The 19,875-nt window shown below is 38.6% G+C and overlaps 1 protein-coding gene across 1 annotated transcript; it reads left to right on the forward strand.

Moving 5' to 3' along the window:
- The first annotated feature begins 6,933 nt into the window (after positions 1–6,933).
- Positions 6,934–18,094, forward strand: LOC125656222 (heat shock 70 kDa protein 12A-like). Its single transcript, XM_048886830.2, has 5 exons — positions 6,934–7,179; positions 8,211–8,499; positions 8,735–8,956; positions 14,758–14,917; positions 16,647–18,094. Exons 1-5 carry the CDS (start codon positions 7,169–7,171, stop codon positions 17,774–17,776), a joined length of 1,812 nt encoding a protein of 603 aa, XP_048742787.2. The 5' UTR covers positions 6,934–7,168; the 3' UTR covers positions 17,777–18,094.
- The last annotated feature ends 1,781 nt before the right edge of the window (positions 18,095–19,875 follow it).

Genomic DNA, 19,875 nt, shown 5'->3' on the forward strand with positions numbered 1-19,875 from the left:
ACATTTTTGGTCCACCAGTACTCTGTTGCAGACGAGTAGTCGATGACCTCGGTTACAAACATTCCCCAATACAAGGGTATGGGGTATGATGGGAAGTCTGGCTGGAATTCCTCCTGCACAAGTTCGTTCACCTGGCCAACAGTGGACTGAAATGGAACAACACAAGCAGGTCTGCTTTTCATTGGATGGGATGGCGGGCGACTATCATACCCTGTTGATAGAAACAGACCGCAGTCTCTCACTGGCTAATATCTTTGGGCCGTTCGAGAAACCTTTTGGGTCAACATCGGGTTTCATGCATCAGTTGAGCTTTCAGTCAGCATCGTAGGATATTGGCGAGACATTGCGACAGTGGGCAGATCGAGTGCTTACCTTGATCACCGATCCTTTCCCGTCCGTGCCGGATGTACATGTCTATGCCATCCCGCGGTTATGGTATGCGGCTGAGGATAGGGAAGTGGGACTGTATGTACTGGATGACCAGCCCAAGACAGTGAAGGAGGCCGTGGATAGAATGAATGTTATCAACATTCAAGGCAAACTAAATCCTCAAGACCCACGAGGGAGGGGAGGCAGGTGGCACTGGGGAAGATTTAATATTCCGACAAGGGGGTGGCAGGAGATGCGACAGTGCCTTAAGGAGTTGGAGATGGAACTCTTAGGGCGGATCCCCTCTCCTCGGAGACCATCGCCATTATTGACTTCCGATCAAGTGGCAATCAGAAGTCGGAAGAGTGCTTCAAATGCGAATCATTTTAAGAGGGACTACCGGAGCTCCGGGGGGAAATGGAAGCGATCAAAGGTCAAGGGACGAGGCCCAAACCTAAGGATAGCCAGAAAGCCCAACCACGCTCGTCACAGCCAAAGGGTCGGTGAGCCAAGACCTGTTCGTCGTTGTCCAGTGGAGGATCTACACAAGGAGAGGTGAGGATGCTGATGTCAGATCACTTCCCGGTCAGGATCGTGTGATGCTCGGAAGGAGGAAAGTCAGACTGGAAGAGTACACAGCCATGCACTCTTGTATGTGCCGCTCCAGCAGAGACACACTCCAGGTGAGATTCCAGGAGGCATCTTAAGGGGAGGAGGAATCCGAGGACTAGGTCATTGGATGGGAGTAGGACTCGTACGAGACTTCTACCAGGGGCTTGGGGGCAGGGAACCAGGGGAATAGGAAGGACTCCTCGGAGGATTTGGAGGATTTGCTCGTTCAGGAGGAGTCGGATGCGGATTCCGCGCCCAGGTAATGCCCGGAACCAGTAATGACACAGGAACAGACGCAGCCCAAGGAGAAAGGTGGGATGGAGGTGGTCGATGCCTGTGCAGAGAACGGGACAGATGAGTTGCGCTACCGGCATGCGGGAGGATCTCTTTGCGACTCGCCCGTAATAATCAGGCAGATACGTCCGACCACCAGGTTTATGGTCGAGAGGTAGTTCAAGAAGTATGACTATATACAGTCGTGGATGCTGGGGCGGAAGTTAGTGTGTTATTCACTAGGGTTTACGAGGAGCTCCGCAGTTGTGTTAAGTAGGGCCATAGAATATGTCAGGGGAAAAAGCATTAATAAACAGATCAATTTGTGACAAATTCTGTAAACACAACCTTTTAATACAAAAACAATATGTATATATCATGAAGTGCATATTGACCTCCTATACATTTTTCACCAGACCGACAGTCTCTACATCAACTCTGTATCACGTGATCAAATATCAAGATAAAAACGTATCGTGTATGTATAAATCGTTGAATTGGCACGATATCTAGATATCAATGCAAGTTGAAGTTAATATAACTTCAAAGCATATTAATTTCTTAATTTGAAAAGTGCTGAGAGCAAGTTTATTATGACTTGTAACATGTCTAATTTTTGCATTGAATATTCAAGATGCAGCGATTTTTGCACATATGAAGTTGAATCTAGCCTGAAAAACATATTTTCTGTTGAAGCCAGAACTTGTTCCCCTAACTTTCCTTTTGCACTGAAGTTCACATGTCACATAAATCAAACATCTTTCACTTAAACACCTCGGGGTGTCGTGCCAATGATGATTTTTTAAAGTAAGGAAACCCTGTTTATGCAAATGAGTCCATTGTGAAAGTAACTATACGTGTAGATTAGTGGCGATATCAAGATCACAATATAATATGGATAGTACTTTAGCATGTATGTTATATAAAGAAGAAATTGAAACTTTTTCAATATCAAAAAGAATTAATATAACCCATTTGACAGAAACTTTTACGCGATTGCAGTTTACCGTTTGACAGCGGTGGTAAATAACGAAACACTTTGACATTTCCAACCACAAAAGAACTGTAGATATGTACGTCAAGACCTTCGTTATGACGTAATTTTCATTGTGACGTCGTGTAATGTGCCAGTGCGGTAAAGTACATTTATGTGCAGCACTGGTATTAAAAATTCTATGGGGAAAGCCTTAACTCAACCGCGTCGACCCCAAACTGCCCATTAAGCGACATGTGACCTTAGTACAAGCAGGGAATAATACCAGGATGAGGGGATTCATTATTTGTTCTTTGATAGTTAGCCTGGGAACTTATATGTTGCCCCACAGCACGATCAGATGTTCCTTGGCGTGGAGTTTCTGAATCAACAGAAAGCCCATTTGCACCTCCAGATTGGTACCATGACCATGGGCAAGGAGATGGTCCCTGTGATGAGTCGACGTCCCGGGAGAAACAGGAGGCCCAAATTTCCTTGACCAACAGTGCCTAGGTCCCCGCTGTCTGTCATCCAATGTCCCTGTCATTTGGATAGGGAGTTTGGGGGACTTTGTTATCAACCCAGATATCAAGCAGCGTTCAGATGTCTTATTAGTACCGCACAATTATGCTGGGGAGAGGGCAGCAAGCATTAACAACGCCTCAGACGAGGAAGTGTCTATCCCGGAAGGCTCAGCCTTGGAGGTCGAACCATGGGTACTGTCGCCAGACTTAGTCAATAATGTATGTACTGTGGCCGACCCCCACATGGAAGCAGGGACTAAGGTCAACATATTTATAGAGAAAATTGATAATGTTGCCCCTCAGCTAACGCTGGAACTTGGACAAATTCAGAGGAGCTCATATTGTATAGTGGGGAAGATTTCTCCTTCGAGTCGACTAACATTGCTGAGGAAATCAGTGTGGTTGAAGCTCCAACTGTTGGTTCTTATCAATGTGGGCCTGGTGAAGATGTTCCCGGTGGTTACAGTGCCTCAGCGAGGCGTCTTGGAACTATGTCTCCCGAGAACTTCTTGGGTTCCCAGGTTGGACTCAAGGGGTGGAGCTGGACTTTGAGAGAGATATTGTAGAACGTAGATCATTTTCAGTCAGGGATTTGCAATCCAGGGCTGGCTCTGGCCCCTACTGGCGTGGGATCAGAATAGTTCCAGTCAGTTCCCTCCAGGGCATGTAGCCGGATCTTTCCTGTCTAAGGCTTTTCCGGCGTCCTCGGATAGTTCCTCCGCGGAGGCGTATTATGCTTACATTGACCATTGGTTGGACCCGTTTCTCTGTCCTTCGGAGAAAACGGGATGAGGGAGAATCTGGGAAGTCTTCCCAGTACGACTTGTTTACATCCGGATTGCCAAAGAACGACTTCCCACAGAATGAGATTTCTTGCGGTTATGTGCTTGACGAACAACAAGACCTACCCGAAGTTGAAGACCGACAGCAGGTATTGCAGTTAAGTCTATGGGACCTTTGTTTATGTACATATACTGTAATAAGTACCGCAAATTCTTTACAAACAACACAATATATTCTGATAAGATTTAAACATATAACAGCAGTTTTGAATACTAGTAGATCATAACATAAACGTTTTAGTGGTAATTAGCTACAGAATTGTATTGTAGCTCTCTGGGAAAAGGCAGTGATCTGATCTGTCTCAATAGTGTTTTCAGAGAGCTACAGTTCTGCAGCTAAGTGGTAATATGTGTTGTTCAGTAAACTGCTTCCGGTATGATGTAATTCATTTCCGTGTGATCTAATTTGTCTTCTGAATGAGATCCGGTTTGGTGTAAGTCGTTCAATGGTTTGAACATAATACCGGATTTTGGTTGTTGGTTTGGTTGGTTGGTTGGTTGCTTGGTTGTTTTACCATAACGGGACGTCAAGCATTTTTCTCGAATATTGAGACGTCATCAGCTGTAAGTGATGTACAACAGCTTTGCGCTTACCGCTAGCAGTAAAGTTTCTTAAAAGTGCCAACGCCTGTCAAGACACAGAACCTGCGTTTTAAGGTCATACCTAAAAGACCAGTGATTCTCACGTCTTGTCGAGCGTTTGGCGAAGGGACAGTCACATAGGGTTGACTCATGGCTGATGAATCGACGAGAGCACCCATGGGTTACTGACGATGTTACTACCTATGTTTACGATCAGCCATGCCACGAGTAAGACTCGAACTCACGATCTTTCGGTCTACCCACTGCGCCACCGTGACGTGTATATTGTTATGCAATTCAGGCTAGTAACATCATTTTTCCAAAGGAGGGGGGTGCAGCGGAAAGAAAAATTGTTCGAAGTTGTCTCATCTAAAATTCTTGACAAGCAAAATAGATATAAAGGTTTGACCCGAACTTTGTACTCTTATTTTGTTTAATCGTAAGGGCGGTGGGGTAGCTGGGATGAAGATTTTATTACCAAACACCGCCTCAATCCCCCACTCCATCGCCAATTTTTACAACTTGGGGATGGAGGGACGATGGCTCATCCTTTGCTACAAGGGTTACATTTGAAGCTTTAAGCTTATTACATTCTTCTCATTCGCTACCGCTATCAAATATACTGTAGGGGGGGGGAGGCATTCACCAATATACAGTTCTTTATTTGTATATGAACTTAACGTTGTAAAAAAAAGTGGGGTCTGAAATTCTTTCATTTCCAAATAATTTCAGCAAATTGACCAATCACGTACGTAACATCTATACTTTGGTGAAATAGCCTGCGGGTTACACATCCGGGGTGGGGGGTAGTACTCTGTTGCCTATTCTCATACCACAGGCGGAAGTCTGGGTTTTATCATATCAGTGTATGGCTGCAAGGCCTGCTGAGGCTCTATCACTTCATGTGACGAGTGTCAAGCGAAGGATTACTCAGCTTTGGGATGTAGCCTTTTTGTAAGCTTTTCTGATCAACGACTGCCCGTCGGTTAGATGTGAGAATCACGAGGTAGACCAGGGTTTGTAGCGCTTGCTTTGTGACCGGAAAGTCGCTGATTCGAGTCCCGTAAGACGTACGAATTTCAAGATGGTAGTGACGGTTCCTTCACCAAACGTTTAGTAGTGAGAAGTGAGAGCAACTGGTCTTTTGGGTAAAAGCTTAACTTCACCTACAGAATGGACGTTAAACAAACAAACAAACAAAAAAACCCAAAAACATATGCACTGAAAAAATAACTCATTAAAAATGGCTTAAACTGCAGCATTAGCATATTGCTCTCAACCTCTTGATAAAATAGATTAGATCAGATTTATGGAAAGCAATTGGGGGCCTTTAAGGGCATACAATAAAGAGCAACATACAAAAAAAAGAAAGTCAAACTTCAAAGCAAAAAAAAATATAAAAAAAATTGTAGCAGTTATAAGACATACAGAAGATTATAACAGTTGGGGGTTCTCTCTATACGGTAAATATTTACAATAGACATACAGAAGATTATAGCAGTTACGGATTATCTGTATACAGTAAATGTTTATATTAGACATACAGAAGATTATAACAGTTGGGGATTATCTGTATACGGTAAATATTTACAATAGACATACAGAAGATTATAGCAGTTACGGATTATCGGTATACAGTAAATGTTTATATTAGACATACAGAAGATTATAACAGTTACGGATTATCTGTATACAGTAAATATTTATATTAGACATACAGAAGATTATAGCAGTTGGGGATTATCTGTATACAGTGAATGTTTATATTAGACATACAGAAGATTATAGCAGTTGGGGATTATCTGTATACAGTAAAATTAATGTTTATATAAGACATACAGAAGATTATAACAGTTGGGGATTATCTGTATACAGTGAATGTTTATATTAGATATACAGAAGATTATAGCAGTTAGGGATTATCTGTATACAGTAAAATTAATGTTTATATAAGACATACAGAAGATTATAACAGTTGGGGATTATCTGTATACAGTAAATGTTTATATAAGATATACAGAAGATTATAGCAGTTGGGGATTATCTGTATACAGTAAATGTTTATATAAGATATACAGAAGATTATAGCAGTTGGGGATTATCTGTATACAGTAAATGTTTATATAAGATATACAGAAGATTATAACAGTTGGGGATTATCTGTGTACGGTAAATGCTCGTAAGACACATGTATAAATGTGATTGATATACGTACAAACAGGAACCTGTAACATGTACACTTGTATTTCAGGATTAAAATTATTACTCTTTTACATTTGTTTGGTTCTTTGTATGGCTATATAATGGCCAAGCTTGATACATGTAAGCAAAGTCTATTTCTCATTGGACATAATCCGTGTACCTCTCTGAACACAACTAATTTTGCATGTTATTCCTATGGACTGCATCCACGCAAAAAAAAAAAAAAAAAAAAAAAAGTGAATTCTTATGACTTTTTCATAGTAATTTAGATTAGCATTTTGTATGATTCTTTACAATACTATATAGAATTGTACAGAACTTTTAACTGAAATTCTCATATCGAGGGGAATTCATATCAAAGTTTGGATACTGAATTCCACCGGCTTCAAGGAGTGATATTCAATAAGTAGTAAGTGAAGACTGAGATCATCAAATTCAAACATTTTCAAAAACATCCAAGGTTATCGTAATTCACTGTTGTGTGCCAAACGTTACGTTCGTCTTCCTACTCATGAATTACCAATGAACAGCCACGCCAATTTCGTTATTGATATGTAAATGCAGTCTTTAATGAATGATTCGACGATTAGGAACGTATTTTTGCACTGCTATGAGGTTAAATGCTCAAATGTTCGCCGTACCAAATAAGATATAAAGACATGTTTATTGTACTAGTGCCAAGAGATAACTTAAATGTCGAATGTCTTTAAATCACAAACTAAAAATGTCGTGAAGCAATACACGTTTATCATTACCGATAAGGAAATTATTCAATTCTGAATTTTGAAATAATGTGTGAAAGGTAGGTAATTCATACCATGCAATTCATGTGCAGCAAGATTTATTTCTCGGATACAAGAATTTATTTCTCGGATACAAGATTTATTTCTCGGATTTCGTTGTTTATGGTCAAGTTAGACTAAGTATGATTGTTATAAAAGAGGTCGAGAAATAGATTCAATCTCAGGAATTTTGGGCATGTCATGTTAATCCTTTTAATCATCATTATTATCTTCATTATTATTTTCATTATCATCACCTAGCGCAAACATCCGTGCATCAAAGGACCCCACTGTAAATAAGCTATCGAGCTTTCATGGGTTTTCTTTGGTATCTATGTATGTATATACCGAATAGACATTTATTTATTGATTTATTTATCATATTATGATTATTATTTGCTTTGACAATACATGTATACCTGTGATATCGATTATATTCCCATACCAATAAAACAACAGTATCTAATTATCCCCATTGATTATACAATTCGTAAAAAGAAAAGAAAAAATACTGCACGTACAAAGTCTCACTGAATGTATTCTTAAACCCGGAAGTTTATTGATTTAAAAAATCTATCGTAAATAGGACTCAAAGCATCGATCGATCTCGCGATTTAAATGTACAAGTTTTGATGCATAGATTGTCCCACAGTTCGCGGATAATTACCGTTCATTTACCAACCAACCACCCCCCACCCCGAAAAAAAACCTCACGTATTCTTGTATTAACCATGCAGATAAATTGGAGTAAACATAATGCAACGTGCTTTTGAATTCGCACTCAATCAGTACAGAGCACGTATTTACAGTTTGTAATTGTAACAGAATGGGTATAGACAATTGTTGTATTTGCAAATATTTGCGAGAGATACGGACATTTTTAAAGACAGGTGCGACTTACGATTTTTCATTTTTACACCCCAAGTTACACAAAATAACCACGTGTTTAGTTTGATGAAGTTTTCTAAACAACTGTCCATGTCTGCTTTAAATCCGGCACTAATATGTTATTAAGAATTTAACTGTTGTATGTTTAACGTCCTTTTTTCAGCGAGTACATCGCTAAGAAGCCCGTGGTTGTCGCTATAGATATAGGGACCGCCTACAGCGGATATGCATATTCCTTTAGAGAGAATCCTTACGACATTACAGTGAGAGAATGGACATTGGATACAAACTTGTCAACAAGAGCACCCTCTTCCGTCCTGTTAACACCAGCATTGACTTTCCATTCTTTTGGATATGAAGCAGAAAGGGAATTTTCAAATTTATTTGCAAAAAAAGAACACAAGGAGTGGAATTTCGTTCTCGGATTTAAAATGGTCTTAAACGAAAAAAAGGTACATGTATGTAAGAATAAGATATTGATAGGGACGAAACGTTTGTGAATATAAAAGCGTCATAGGGGTACATCCTTAATGAAATAACATGGGCGGCGGATGCTAGTAATCGTGAATATACAGAATGTGGTGCTGCAGTGCGTGTAAAGCGTAAAAATAAACTAAATTATTTTTCAAAACAATTGAACACACAGTGCTAGTTAAATAATTAATCTCAAAACTTGTTTTTCTTCAGAAATTTAATATAGATATGTTGAATGTATTGGACATCCAGAAGCATTACGTTCCAGCCGGTGCCGTGTTTGCAGGAGTGATACGATCCCTGAAAGACGACCTCCTACAGCAGCTGCAGAATAGAGGCTATCACCACGGTGTGGACGACATTCAGTTTGTCGTCACGGTACCCGCGATTTGGAGTGACACAGCAAAGCAGGCGATGACAGAATTCTCAGTTAAGGTAGCTAATGGTCCTCCTGCTTCTTTCATTAATATATTTTAAACTTCAGTCGAAATATGAGAATTAAAAATGAATGAGTGGTTTACAGACATTCTATTTTAAGTTCCCTTTAAGTTTTTTGTGTGCATTTGTTTAATTGTTTTAAGTCTCGTCGAACATTTTCACTCCTATCTTGACATAACTGTGATATAGACATCAGTGAGGGCTCTTTATCGTGTCAACGTAAAGGTCTCATCCGAAAGACCCACCGATCTCATTTCTAACCGACATGAGTTTGACAAAGGAGCAGTCATTTCTAAGTTGCACTTTGTGACACGGCGATGGTATAAGCGGGTCTTGAAGCCACAACCTCCAGATCACGAGATCAATGGTGTAGTGACTGAGCCATCGTGATAGGTAGTATCTTCCTGCTAAGTGTGGTATGTGTCATATCGAATAGAGATATTATCTTGAATATAGATAAGAAATTTGTATGCATATACCAGCATGTACAGCGGGGATTTCGTGGTGTTGAAATGGCACAGTTCACTGCTTGCAGAATCGTTTTTGAGTTAGTAGCCCCAATTTTTCAATTGGTGACAGTTCATCTCTATCATAGATTTTGTAAAAGTAGATTGTGTTTGTCTGTAGGGCTCATTATTGTAACTGTATTTTAGAATAATTTGACTTAATTCCACATTTGATAATCCAACAGATATTCAAAGTTCCCTTTCAAAACGCAAAGGTTTTCAAAATCACGTTTCAGTTTCAAACACATCAAAAACATAGGTTAATTAGTTTGAGTTACCGTATCTATACTGGATTCCAAAACTATACAAAACTCTTAAAGTGTCCCGGAAGTCAAATATACATTTTGGTTATCTTACGTATTTTAAAAAATAAATACCGATAGTAAAATTATTTCAGTTATTTTTTAATCAATAAACGATATAATGGGCAAAAACAACCTTCTTCGTAAATTCACACCTTTACGATACCGAAAACGAGACTGAAAATGTAATCCGGATCTGACGTCACAACCCATCATTGGCGGTTTCTTCACAACAAGACGAGAGTATAAAAGAAGAAAATATTCGAAGAGAAATGGCAAGTAAGAGTAAGGGACGCATGTGTGTAGTTGTAGGAAGCAACAACAGGCACTCGGACACCGTTTCCGTCCATGTTTTCCCGATGGAAGAGCGACAGAGAGCAGCATAGACTCGATTTGTGAGACTGACCTGTGCAGACTGGACAGGATTGTCCCAGTATACTGTTGTTTGTAGTGCGCATTTCACGGACGGATGTTTCCAGGCTCAGTTTTCATTGATGAGAGAACTTGTAATTCCTGCGAAAAAACGCCTCTGCTCTGGTGCGATTCTATCGTTTTATCCTAAGAGGAAAGTGGACGACCCTTGCCCTCCTCTCTTCGCCCGAGCCTAAACCCAAGCGCCAGGCTGCTGTCAAGCTGGAGAAAAATAGGGTAGGTCGTGTGTAACTTTATTATGAAGATTCCATCGGTAAGAAAGTTGATAATTTTTATTGTAGTCTGTGATGTTTATTAACTTTTTTCACTTTATAAGTTACAATACACGTACCATATGACGAGTTTCTAACATGCCCCCATCTGATCAGGACCCTGGATTAGATTGCCGTTTAAACATATTCTGTCATATAGATCCACTGACCTATCTTAGTAATGTTATCAAGAACTTTGCATAATTTAAATATACATAGACTTCTATTACTCTTTTACTGGGCAATATTATTTTTCCAACACGATTAAATGTTAACATTGCAAAGATACCAATTCTGATCAATCAAGTGAATGCTGAGGGGTGTAGAGTGGGTGGCCTGTAACCCCTGTTATAACTCCTACATGTACATCCTTTGGATTTATACGTTAATGAAAATTAGGTTAAATTATTTCCAAAAATGAAATCTGATGGAAACCCCTCTTCACTAATTTGATTTACACAAATCATGGGCAGATCCAGGAATTTTGGAAAGGGGGGGGGTATAACATTATTAAATTTTAGTTGTTAAAGGGGGGTTCCACCATCTATATGTGTGGGTGTTTTTTAGCAACATTTTCTGATGAAAGGGGAGGGTTCCGACCTTCGGGATACCCACCCCCCTCTGAATGATCAGGATCCCCCCACTGCAAATTATTTCAATATTTACATGGGGACATTTTATTTCAAAATAATAAAAGAATTACAGTAAATACATTATAAAGCACTATCTTAACAATTATTTTATCCTTTTTTATTGGGAAAGGTTGATGATTGCTGCTCTACATTTTAATGAGAATTCCTCAAGGCTGCATGACATAACGAAGGAGGGGGACCAACAATTTAAAATCAGCTTCCCGAAGTTCAAGTGTTCGTAGGAAGCCTGTTGATCCAAGAATTAGTAAGAATGTACTTCTAAAGATAATCCACTATCATAATTCATATCAAAATTAATTGGCATGGCATTTTTGCATTTGTCACTTTTCTTTCAATCAAGTTTAAAACAGCAATAACAAAGTTAATGAGAATTTTTACTACAAATGTATTTATCAAAATAAAATACATATAGTAAAGAGCAATTTATTTATAAGGATATAAAGCATACATAAAATTTTAAATAGTGTCCATTTATTCCAGCCCATCAGTCCTGATGAAGGAGACTTGTTTGGTTTTTCAAGGGTCATCAGAACCATTACCATGCTCATTGTCAACTCAACCACCTCCACTGTGCAGTGAATTTTTCCATCCTGATAAAGAAGAAGCGGTGCTACATTTTACATCGAAGTTCAGTCGGAAGGAGACATCCGTGTGAATGTGAACAAAACGTAATACCAGCTATTTGGACATTCTAGCAAAGCAGATAAAAAGTATGTTGGTCATACAGATGTGCTCTATTTTAATCTTGTTTAAAAACGTTAAATCATTGTGAAAGACTTTTATCTTTGGTTTTGTTTAAATTTGAACCAAAGTCAAATAGAGTAGTAGGTTGTGAAAACAAATTTTGTTATTTTTTACAAATAAAAAAAGACTGGGAACAACCATGATATAGGGTCTGACCGTTGGGTAACAATCTGTTTGGTCTTGCATGCAACAGTGTATTTTTGCAAATAATTTATAGAATGAAATATTAGCATAGTATATGTAGTATTAGCTTTATATTATAAATAATAGTTGTAAGAGTTAAAAAATGGGTACATGAAAGCGGGGTCCTCGTCCCTTTCCTGGGTGCGGACACATTTTATTTGAAATATTGTTTGTATAGCTGATGCTTTTTAGAAAATTGATGTATTATTTTTGGGCCATTTCTGTTAGAATGTTGTGTTTGAAGTTTTTTGTATGTATCATGTATGAATCGTACATTTGTTTTAAAAAAAGTTGCTTCAACTAAATCATACCATCACTCAGGTGCATTGAATCCTTGATACTCCTCAGAGGCAAAGGAATTCCGTCACAGCACATGAGGGTAGATTGACTCGTACCTTGTGCCTTAGGTATCCTTAGCACCATCAAAAAAATTGCCTGTGTGTTATGTATCTGTTACGCCTGTAATTCCGGGAAATGTTTGGAATTATTCACTAATGATAAATCGGACCCAATGGTCATGTGAATTTTGTATTGATTAAATCAATAAAAAAAAATTGACTTGCTCTTCAATTGTTGCCCTCATTTCTCCATACTGGGTATTGGTATTATGCCGTCTCGAGTTCATGCACATCTAAACACACTGATGAAAACCCAGGGTGTTCAGTAAAGCAGGCCAGTTCCTTGTTGAATGACTCCCCTCTTCTCACCAACCCTTGGCAATTCGGTGCAGCATACACTTTCCTTGACAGCTAACATATGGGAATAGAATCCACATTGACACCTAAAATGATTTGTAATCCATGTGAATTTGTGAAAGAATAGAGAACTCAATAATGGGGAAAAGATAAGACAATTCTCCTCTAGATGATAATTTTTAAAAATTCTTAGAAAAATTGTAAGTACAGATATAAAAGTATAAAGGAGGTGTCACATGAGAGGATAGAAAAATCAATGTTATTTTTCAGCTCTTTCCCAATGAAGTAATGAGCGAAAATACACCACAGGAACAAATAATGTTGTCTGTAATAATAGTAGGCCTATTGATAATTGAAGGTATATACCATACCACTCCCTAATTACTAAGGGGTGGTATGGTACACACCAGTGCGACCACTAACATTGTTATTACAGACAAAATGACATATTCCTGTGAATACGACGCGGACAGGCGTAATATGGTGATTAGACATCTGTAATTTTATCATTAAAGTAATTAAGAATGATGTACAGTTAAAAATGATTGATCAATTTCGTATTTCCCAAAATTTATTTTATAACAAACAGTCTAACGGTGCCTTACCATTCCGTGCTTCCGAGGCGAAGTTCAAGTTGTTCACGTTCAGCATTCTCCCCATTTAACTCGTCGAAATAATCGGAATCCATTGCAGCTGACTCTTATTGGTAAGGGACGATGTCCTGTACGTCCTCGTTACGATGATCTTAAAAGGAAGACGCTGCAAATGATATGTGGAGGTCAATTTCGTCCACAGAAACGGAGGTATCGCTCGCATTTGCCATACTGGCCTGTTTGAGACTGATGGGTTGTGACGTCACGCGTCATTATGGCTAAATATAGTAAAATCGGAAGTTAGCTTATTGGTTTCGGGCAGGTGCAAAAATAGCAAACTTTGACGGGGAATATCTCGGTATTGAGTGCACGCACGATCATAATTTTTTATTCTTATATTTTCAAATGTATTTCTGAACCAATTTACCATTTTGCACCCATGACTTCCGGGGCACTTTAAAAAGAAAAATACATTGCAGAATTCGGTAATTTTCTACCAACATGTTTTGGAATTCCCGTGGGTACAAACCGGGCTCCTTTATCAGCTGACCTGTTTGTATATTCTTATGAGGCAGAAATTATTCAAAAGCTTGTATTTAAGAAGAAAAAAAATCTCTTGCTGTGGCCCTTAACTCGACATTTAGATTGATCGATGACATTTTATCTATTGAAAATGTTCACTTTCACTCATATCAATGCGATATATATCAGTGAAGTCAAAATAAAAGATACCACAGAGTCTTCCGCATCTGCTTCATATTTTGATATTTTACAATAGACGTTAACGGCTAGCTATTAACGGAACTCTATGACAAACTGGATGATTACACCCTCTTGATTGTGAACTTCCCATATTTTAGCAATATTCATTTATCACAAGAATAGTGTTTACATATATGTATGTCTACTTATTCGATACACGAGAGCACGCTATGCGTATGATAAATTTTAAAACTAGATGCTACTCACAAATAAGATGACATTACAGGGATTTCAACAGTCTCGTTTAAGGTAAGCATTTAGCAAATTTCACGGTTGTTGTAGTAATCTTATTCACAAATACATGTCATTACGTTGACTGCTATCTGACGTACATGTATTTCATATCAATTGTTATGTCATTTCTTTACAAACTGATTGAATACGGATCACTCCATTTACCTAATCAAGATATAGGACTCGCAGTGGGGTGACAAGCTAACAGGGGATGTCTGCTCTTAGGTACATGTACCTGGTCGCACTTCTGGCATTTCCAAGGGTCTGTGTTTGCCCTCATCTCGACTTTGTATCCCTTATAGCATTGATGAGATTGATCAATGTTCGTTATATTCACTTTATCATTCAACAAATGCAGTATTTCATTCTGTAGGCATAACGTGATAATATATTTGTATCGTAATAATGTTTTACTAAACTAAGGATTTACAACGAATTTTTAGGCAGGAATCAAAAGAGAAAACCTGATGGTCGCTTACGAACCGGAAGTTGCGGCTCTTCATTGTCTATCAATACCAGCAAATCAGGTCACTCTACGAACCAAGGATAACATCGCTATGATGTTTCGACCCGGATGCTGCTTTCTAGTTTTGGATCTTGGTGGTAAGTTATTTCTAAATTTTTAGACGTCACAGACGTGAAAGGTCTTTCTAGCATTTGTCATTATTGTCATATAGTAACTTCTATTCTAACTGTTTTCCTAATAAGTATATACATTATTTAATCATATTCATTGTAAGGGTCTCTACAGCCCAGTAGCTAAGTACTTCGTTACTAGCTTGAAAATACGGATGTATATTTAATTGCTGTTATAAAATTTAGAAATTCATTTCAAAATTAAGGATTATTTCCCTCACGCATAGCTCTTATCCTTAGACGAATTTGACTCCACTTTTTTGGCACACTGTTTTTACCTATAATAGCTCTAAAACTTCATTGTTATTTCGGATTTCAAACATTTCGGTTGAGCATCACTGAACAGACATTATTTGTCGAAATGCGTATCTGGTGCATCAAAATTGGTACCATATAAGTTTTACATACTTACATGTAATTCAAAATGCTATATGCTATGTAGAACACATCATTTATTGACTTTGGTGGGGCTGCTGGGATATAGAACATATCATTTATTGACTTAGGTGGGACTGCTGAGATATAGAACATATCATTTATTGACTTAGCTGGGATATAGAACATATCATTTATTGACTTAGGTGGGACTGCTGAGATATAGAACATATCATTTATTGACTTAGCTGGGATATAGAACATATCATTTATTGACTTTGGTGGAATTGCTGAGATATAGAACATATCATTTATTGACTTAGGTGAGACTGCTGAGATATAGAACATATCATTTATTGACTTAGGTGGGAATGCTGATATATAGAACATATCATTTATTGACTGAGGTGGGACTGTTGAGATATAGAACATATCATTTATTGACTTAGGTGGGATATAGAACATATCATTTATTGACTTTGGTGAGATATAGAACATATCATTTATTGACTTAGGTGGGATTGCTGAAATGTAAAACATATCATTTATTGACTTTGGTGAGATATAGAACATATCATTTATTGACTTAGGTGGGACTGCTGAGATATAGAACATATCATATATTGACTTTGGTGGACTACTGATATATACAACATATAGTTTATTGACTTAGGTGGGACTGTTGAGATATACAACATATCATTTATTGACTTTGGTGAAATATAGACCATGCAATTTATTGACTTTGGTGGGACTGCTGAGATATAGAACATATCATTTATTGACTTTGATGGGACTGCTGAGATATAGAACATATCATTTATTGACTTAGGTGGGACTGCTGATATATAGAACATATCATTTATTGACTTAGGTGGGACTGCTGATATATAGAACATATCATTTATTGACTTAGGTGGGACTGCTGAGATATAGAACATATCATTTATTGACTTAGGTGGGATATAGAACATATCATTTATTGACTTAGGTGGGGTTGCTGAAATGTAAAACATATCATTTATTTACTTTGGTGAGATGTAGAACATATTATTTATTGACTTAGGTGGGACTGCTGAGATATAGAACATATCACATATTGACTTTGGTGGACTACTGATATATACAACATATAATTTATTGACTTAGGTTGGACTGCTGATTTATAGAACATATCATTTATTGACTTTGGTGGGATTGCTGAGAGATAGAACATATCATTTATTGACTTAGGTGGGACTGCTGATTTATAGAACATACATGTATCATTTATTGACTTAGGTGGGACTGCTGATATATAGAACATATTTTGTTGACTTAGGTGGCACTGCTGATATTACGGTTCAGAGAGTGGAGAAGGATGGGAAGCTTAGTCAACTCCACGTCGCTACCGGAGGAAACTGGGGTGGAACTTGCGTTAACAAATCATTCTTTCAAGACCTCATAAAACATCTCGGAGAAAATGCATTTCAAAAATTCATGGCAAAACATTCAGGGGATTATTTTGAATTAAATAATCAATTTGAGATAGCAAAAAGGAATTTTAGGAATGACCAAGAAATTGTAACTTTGAACATTCCTTCTTCTCTCGAGGAAATAACGGAGGAGGCTAATGAGAAAAAGATAAGTGATATTCTTGAGGAGTTGGAAACACGTGATAGCGTATCATACTGTGAGGGAAAACTGAGTTATACAGGAGAATACTTCAAGACATTCTTTTCTTTGTCGATTCAATCGATCATTGATCAAGTTTTAAGAATTTTGAAGAGTAGGAAATGTAGCGAAGTTAAGTACATCTTGATGGTTGGAGGTTTTTCAGAATCCGAAGTTGTCAGGACCAAAATTAAAGAGGTGTTTCCAAACCTACGAGTCATCTTACCTGAAGATGCCGGTCTTTCCGTCTTGAAAGGTGGTGTGATCTTTGGTCATGCCCCCGACACTATACGTTTCCGAGTTTGCCCTCAGACGTACGGAATGGCCATGCACGATTATTTCAATCCGAAATTGCACGATTTGTCTCGAAGCTGTAAAGTTGGAAACGTACAATATATCGTTGGGTGCTTTGAGAAATTGTTTGAAAAAGACGAAGTTATAGAGGTTGGTCAGAAAAAGACAATCCGGGTGGCTGAAGACTTTAGTACGCAATCGGAATGTGCACGAACTGAGAACAAGGAAATCGAGATGTATTCCTCAGCTGAACAAGATCCAAAATTTATCTCAGATCCTGGGTGTGTGTTACAGGGCGTCATTGTGGTATCACCACCGGGCGGGAAATGGCCGGATAAAATGAAGGGGAAGATAACTTTTGAAGTGACTGCAACAGGACTAAAAGTGTCCTTCATGGACAGGAATACAAAATGCACAAGCGGTGGTAAAATAAAATTCACAGAACCCAGGCAGTCAACTGATACAAATCCCCTGTATAGATCTTTTAAAAAAGATAAATCATGAGTATACTATCTATCTAAAACGTTTGCATTTTTTCCCAACATTTTCTTATTTCTTCTCAATGTCCGTGTAGCGTGTGACAACATGCCGATAATTCCATCGGTATCGAAAATAAAGCTTTTCAACTTCTTTAGATAGATGGTCCAGCGGTCTAACGCGTTGGTCACAAGCCGCTTGGAGTTTTGGTTCTGCATGCAGTGATTTCAACCCCGGGCTGGAGCAGGAGTGTGGATATGAATTCCTCAGTGACTTTATTTTGTATCTATGTATTTGTAACATATACATTTTCGTAAATTAAATTTGCACAATTTTTTCATTGTTGAAGATTGTCGTAGTGCTTTTTGTATTTATCTCTCGTTCTTATATCTATCAAATAGATGCAGTCATTTTGGGTATTCGAGTTCGGTTGCTTACTAGTGCTCTATGTTTTTTCTCTCTCTCTCCCGCCGGGAATAGGCAAGTAATCACTCCGTCTCAAATGCCCTCAGCAATGAAGGGATCACACCTTTATAGTAAGGCCCTCAACAGTGACGGGATCACACCTTTATAGAAATGTCCTCAATAGTGACGGGGTCACACCTTTATAGGAATGCACTCACCAGTGACGGGATCACACCTTTATAGAAATGTCCTCAACCGTGACGGGGTCACACCTTTATAGGAATGCATTCACCAGTGACGGGATCACACCTTTATAGGAATGCACTCAACAGTGACGGGATCACACCTTTATAGGAATGCACTCATCAGTGACGGGATCACACCTTTATAGTCAGTGACGGGATCACACCTTTATAGGAATGCACTCATCAGTGACGGGATTACACCTTTATAGGAATACACTCATCAGTGACAGGATTACACCTTTATAGGAATGCACTCATCAGTGACGGGATTACACCTTTATAGGAATACACTCATCAGTGACGGGATTACACTTTTATAGGAATACACTCATCAGTGACGGGATTACACCTTTATAGGAATGCACTCAACAGTGACGGGATCACACCTTTATAGGAATGCACTCATCAGTAACGGGATCACACCTTTATAGGAATGCACTCAACTGTGACGGGATCACACCTTTATAGGAATGCACTCAACAGTGATGGGATCACACCTTTATAGAAATGCAGTCAACACATACGGTATCACACCTTTATAGGAATGCACTCAACTGTGACGGGATTACACCTTTATAGAAATGCACTCAACAGTGACGGGATCACACCTTTATAGGAATGCACTCATCAGTGACGGGATCACACCTTTATAGGAATGCACTCAACAGTGACGGGATTACACCTTTATAGGAATGCACTCATCAGTGATGGGATTACACCTTTATAGGAATACACTCATCAGTGACGGGATTACACCTTTATAGGAATACACTCATCAGTGACGGGATCACACCTTTATAGGAATGCACTCAACAGTGACGGGATCACACCTTTATAGAAATGCACTCATCAGTAACGGGATCACACCTTTATAGGAATGCACTCAACTGTGACGGGATCACACTTTTATAGGAATGCACTCAACAGTGACGGAATCACACCTTTATAGAAATGCACTCAACACATACGGGATCACACCTTTATAGGAATGCACTCAACTGTGACGGGATCACACCTTTATAGAAATGCACTCATCAGTGACGGGATCACACCTTTATAGGAATGCACTCAACAGTGACGGGATCACACCTTTATAGGAATGCACTCATCAGTGACGGGATCACACCTTTATAGTCAGTGACGGGATCACACCTTTATAGGAATTCACTCAACAGTGACGGGATCACACCTTTATAGGAATGCACTCACCAGTGACGGGACCACACCTTTATAGAAATACACTCAACAGTGACGGGATCACACCTTTATAGGAATACACTCACCAGTGACGGGATCACACCTTTGGGAATACACTCAATAGTGTCGTTATCACCTAGTCAAGAATGTAAATACATATATAGGAAGCACAGTTACAGAGAATCAAAGAGGAAAATACACAGTTACAGAGAATCAAAGAGGAAAATACACAGTTACAGAGAATCCAAGAGGAAAATACACAGTTACAGAGAATCAAAG

Source organism: Ostrea edulis, chromosome 7 (assembly GCF_947568905.1).
Source record: "Ostrea edulis chromosome 7, xbOstEdul1.1, whole genome shotgun sequence".
Taxonomy (NCBI): Eukaryota; Metazoa; Mollusca; class Bivalvia; order Ostreida; family Ostreidae; genus Ostrea; species Ostrea edulis.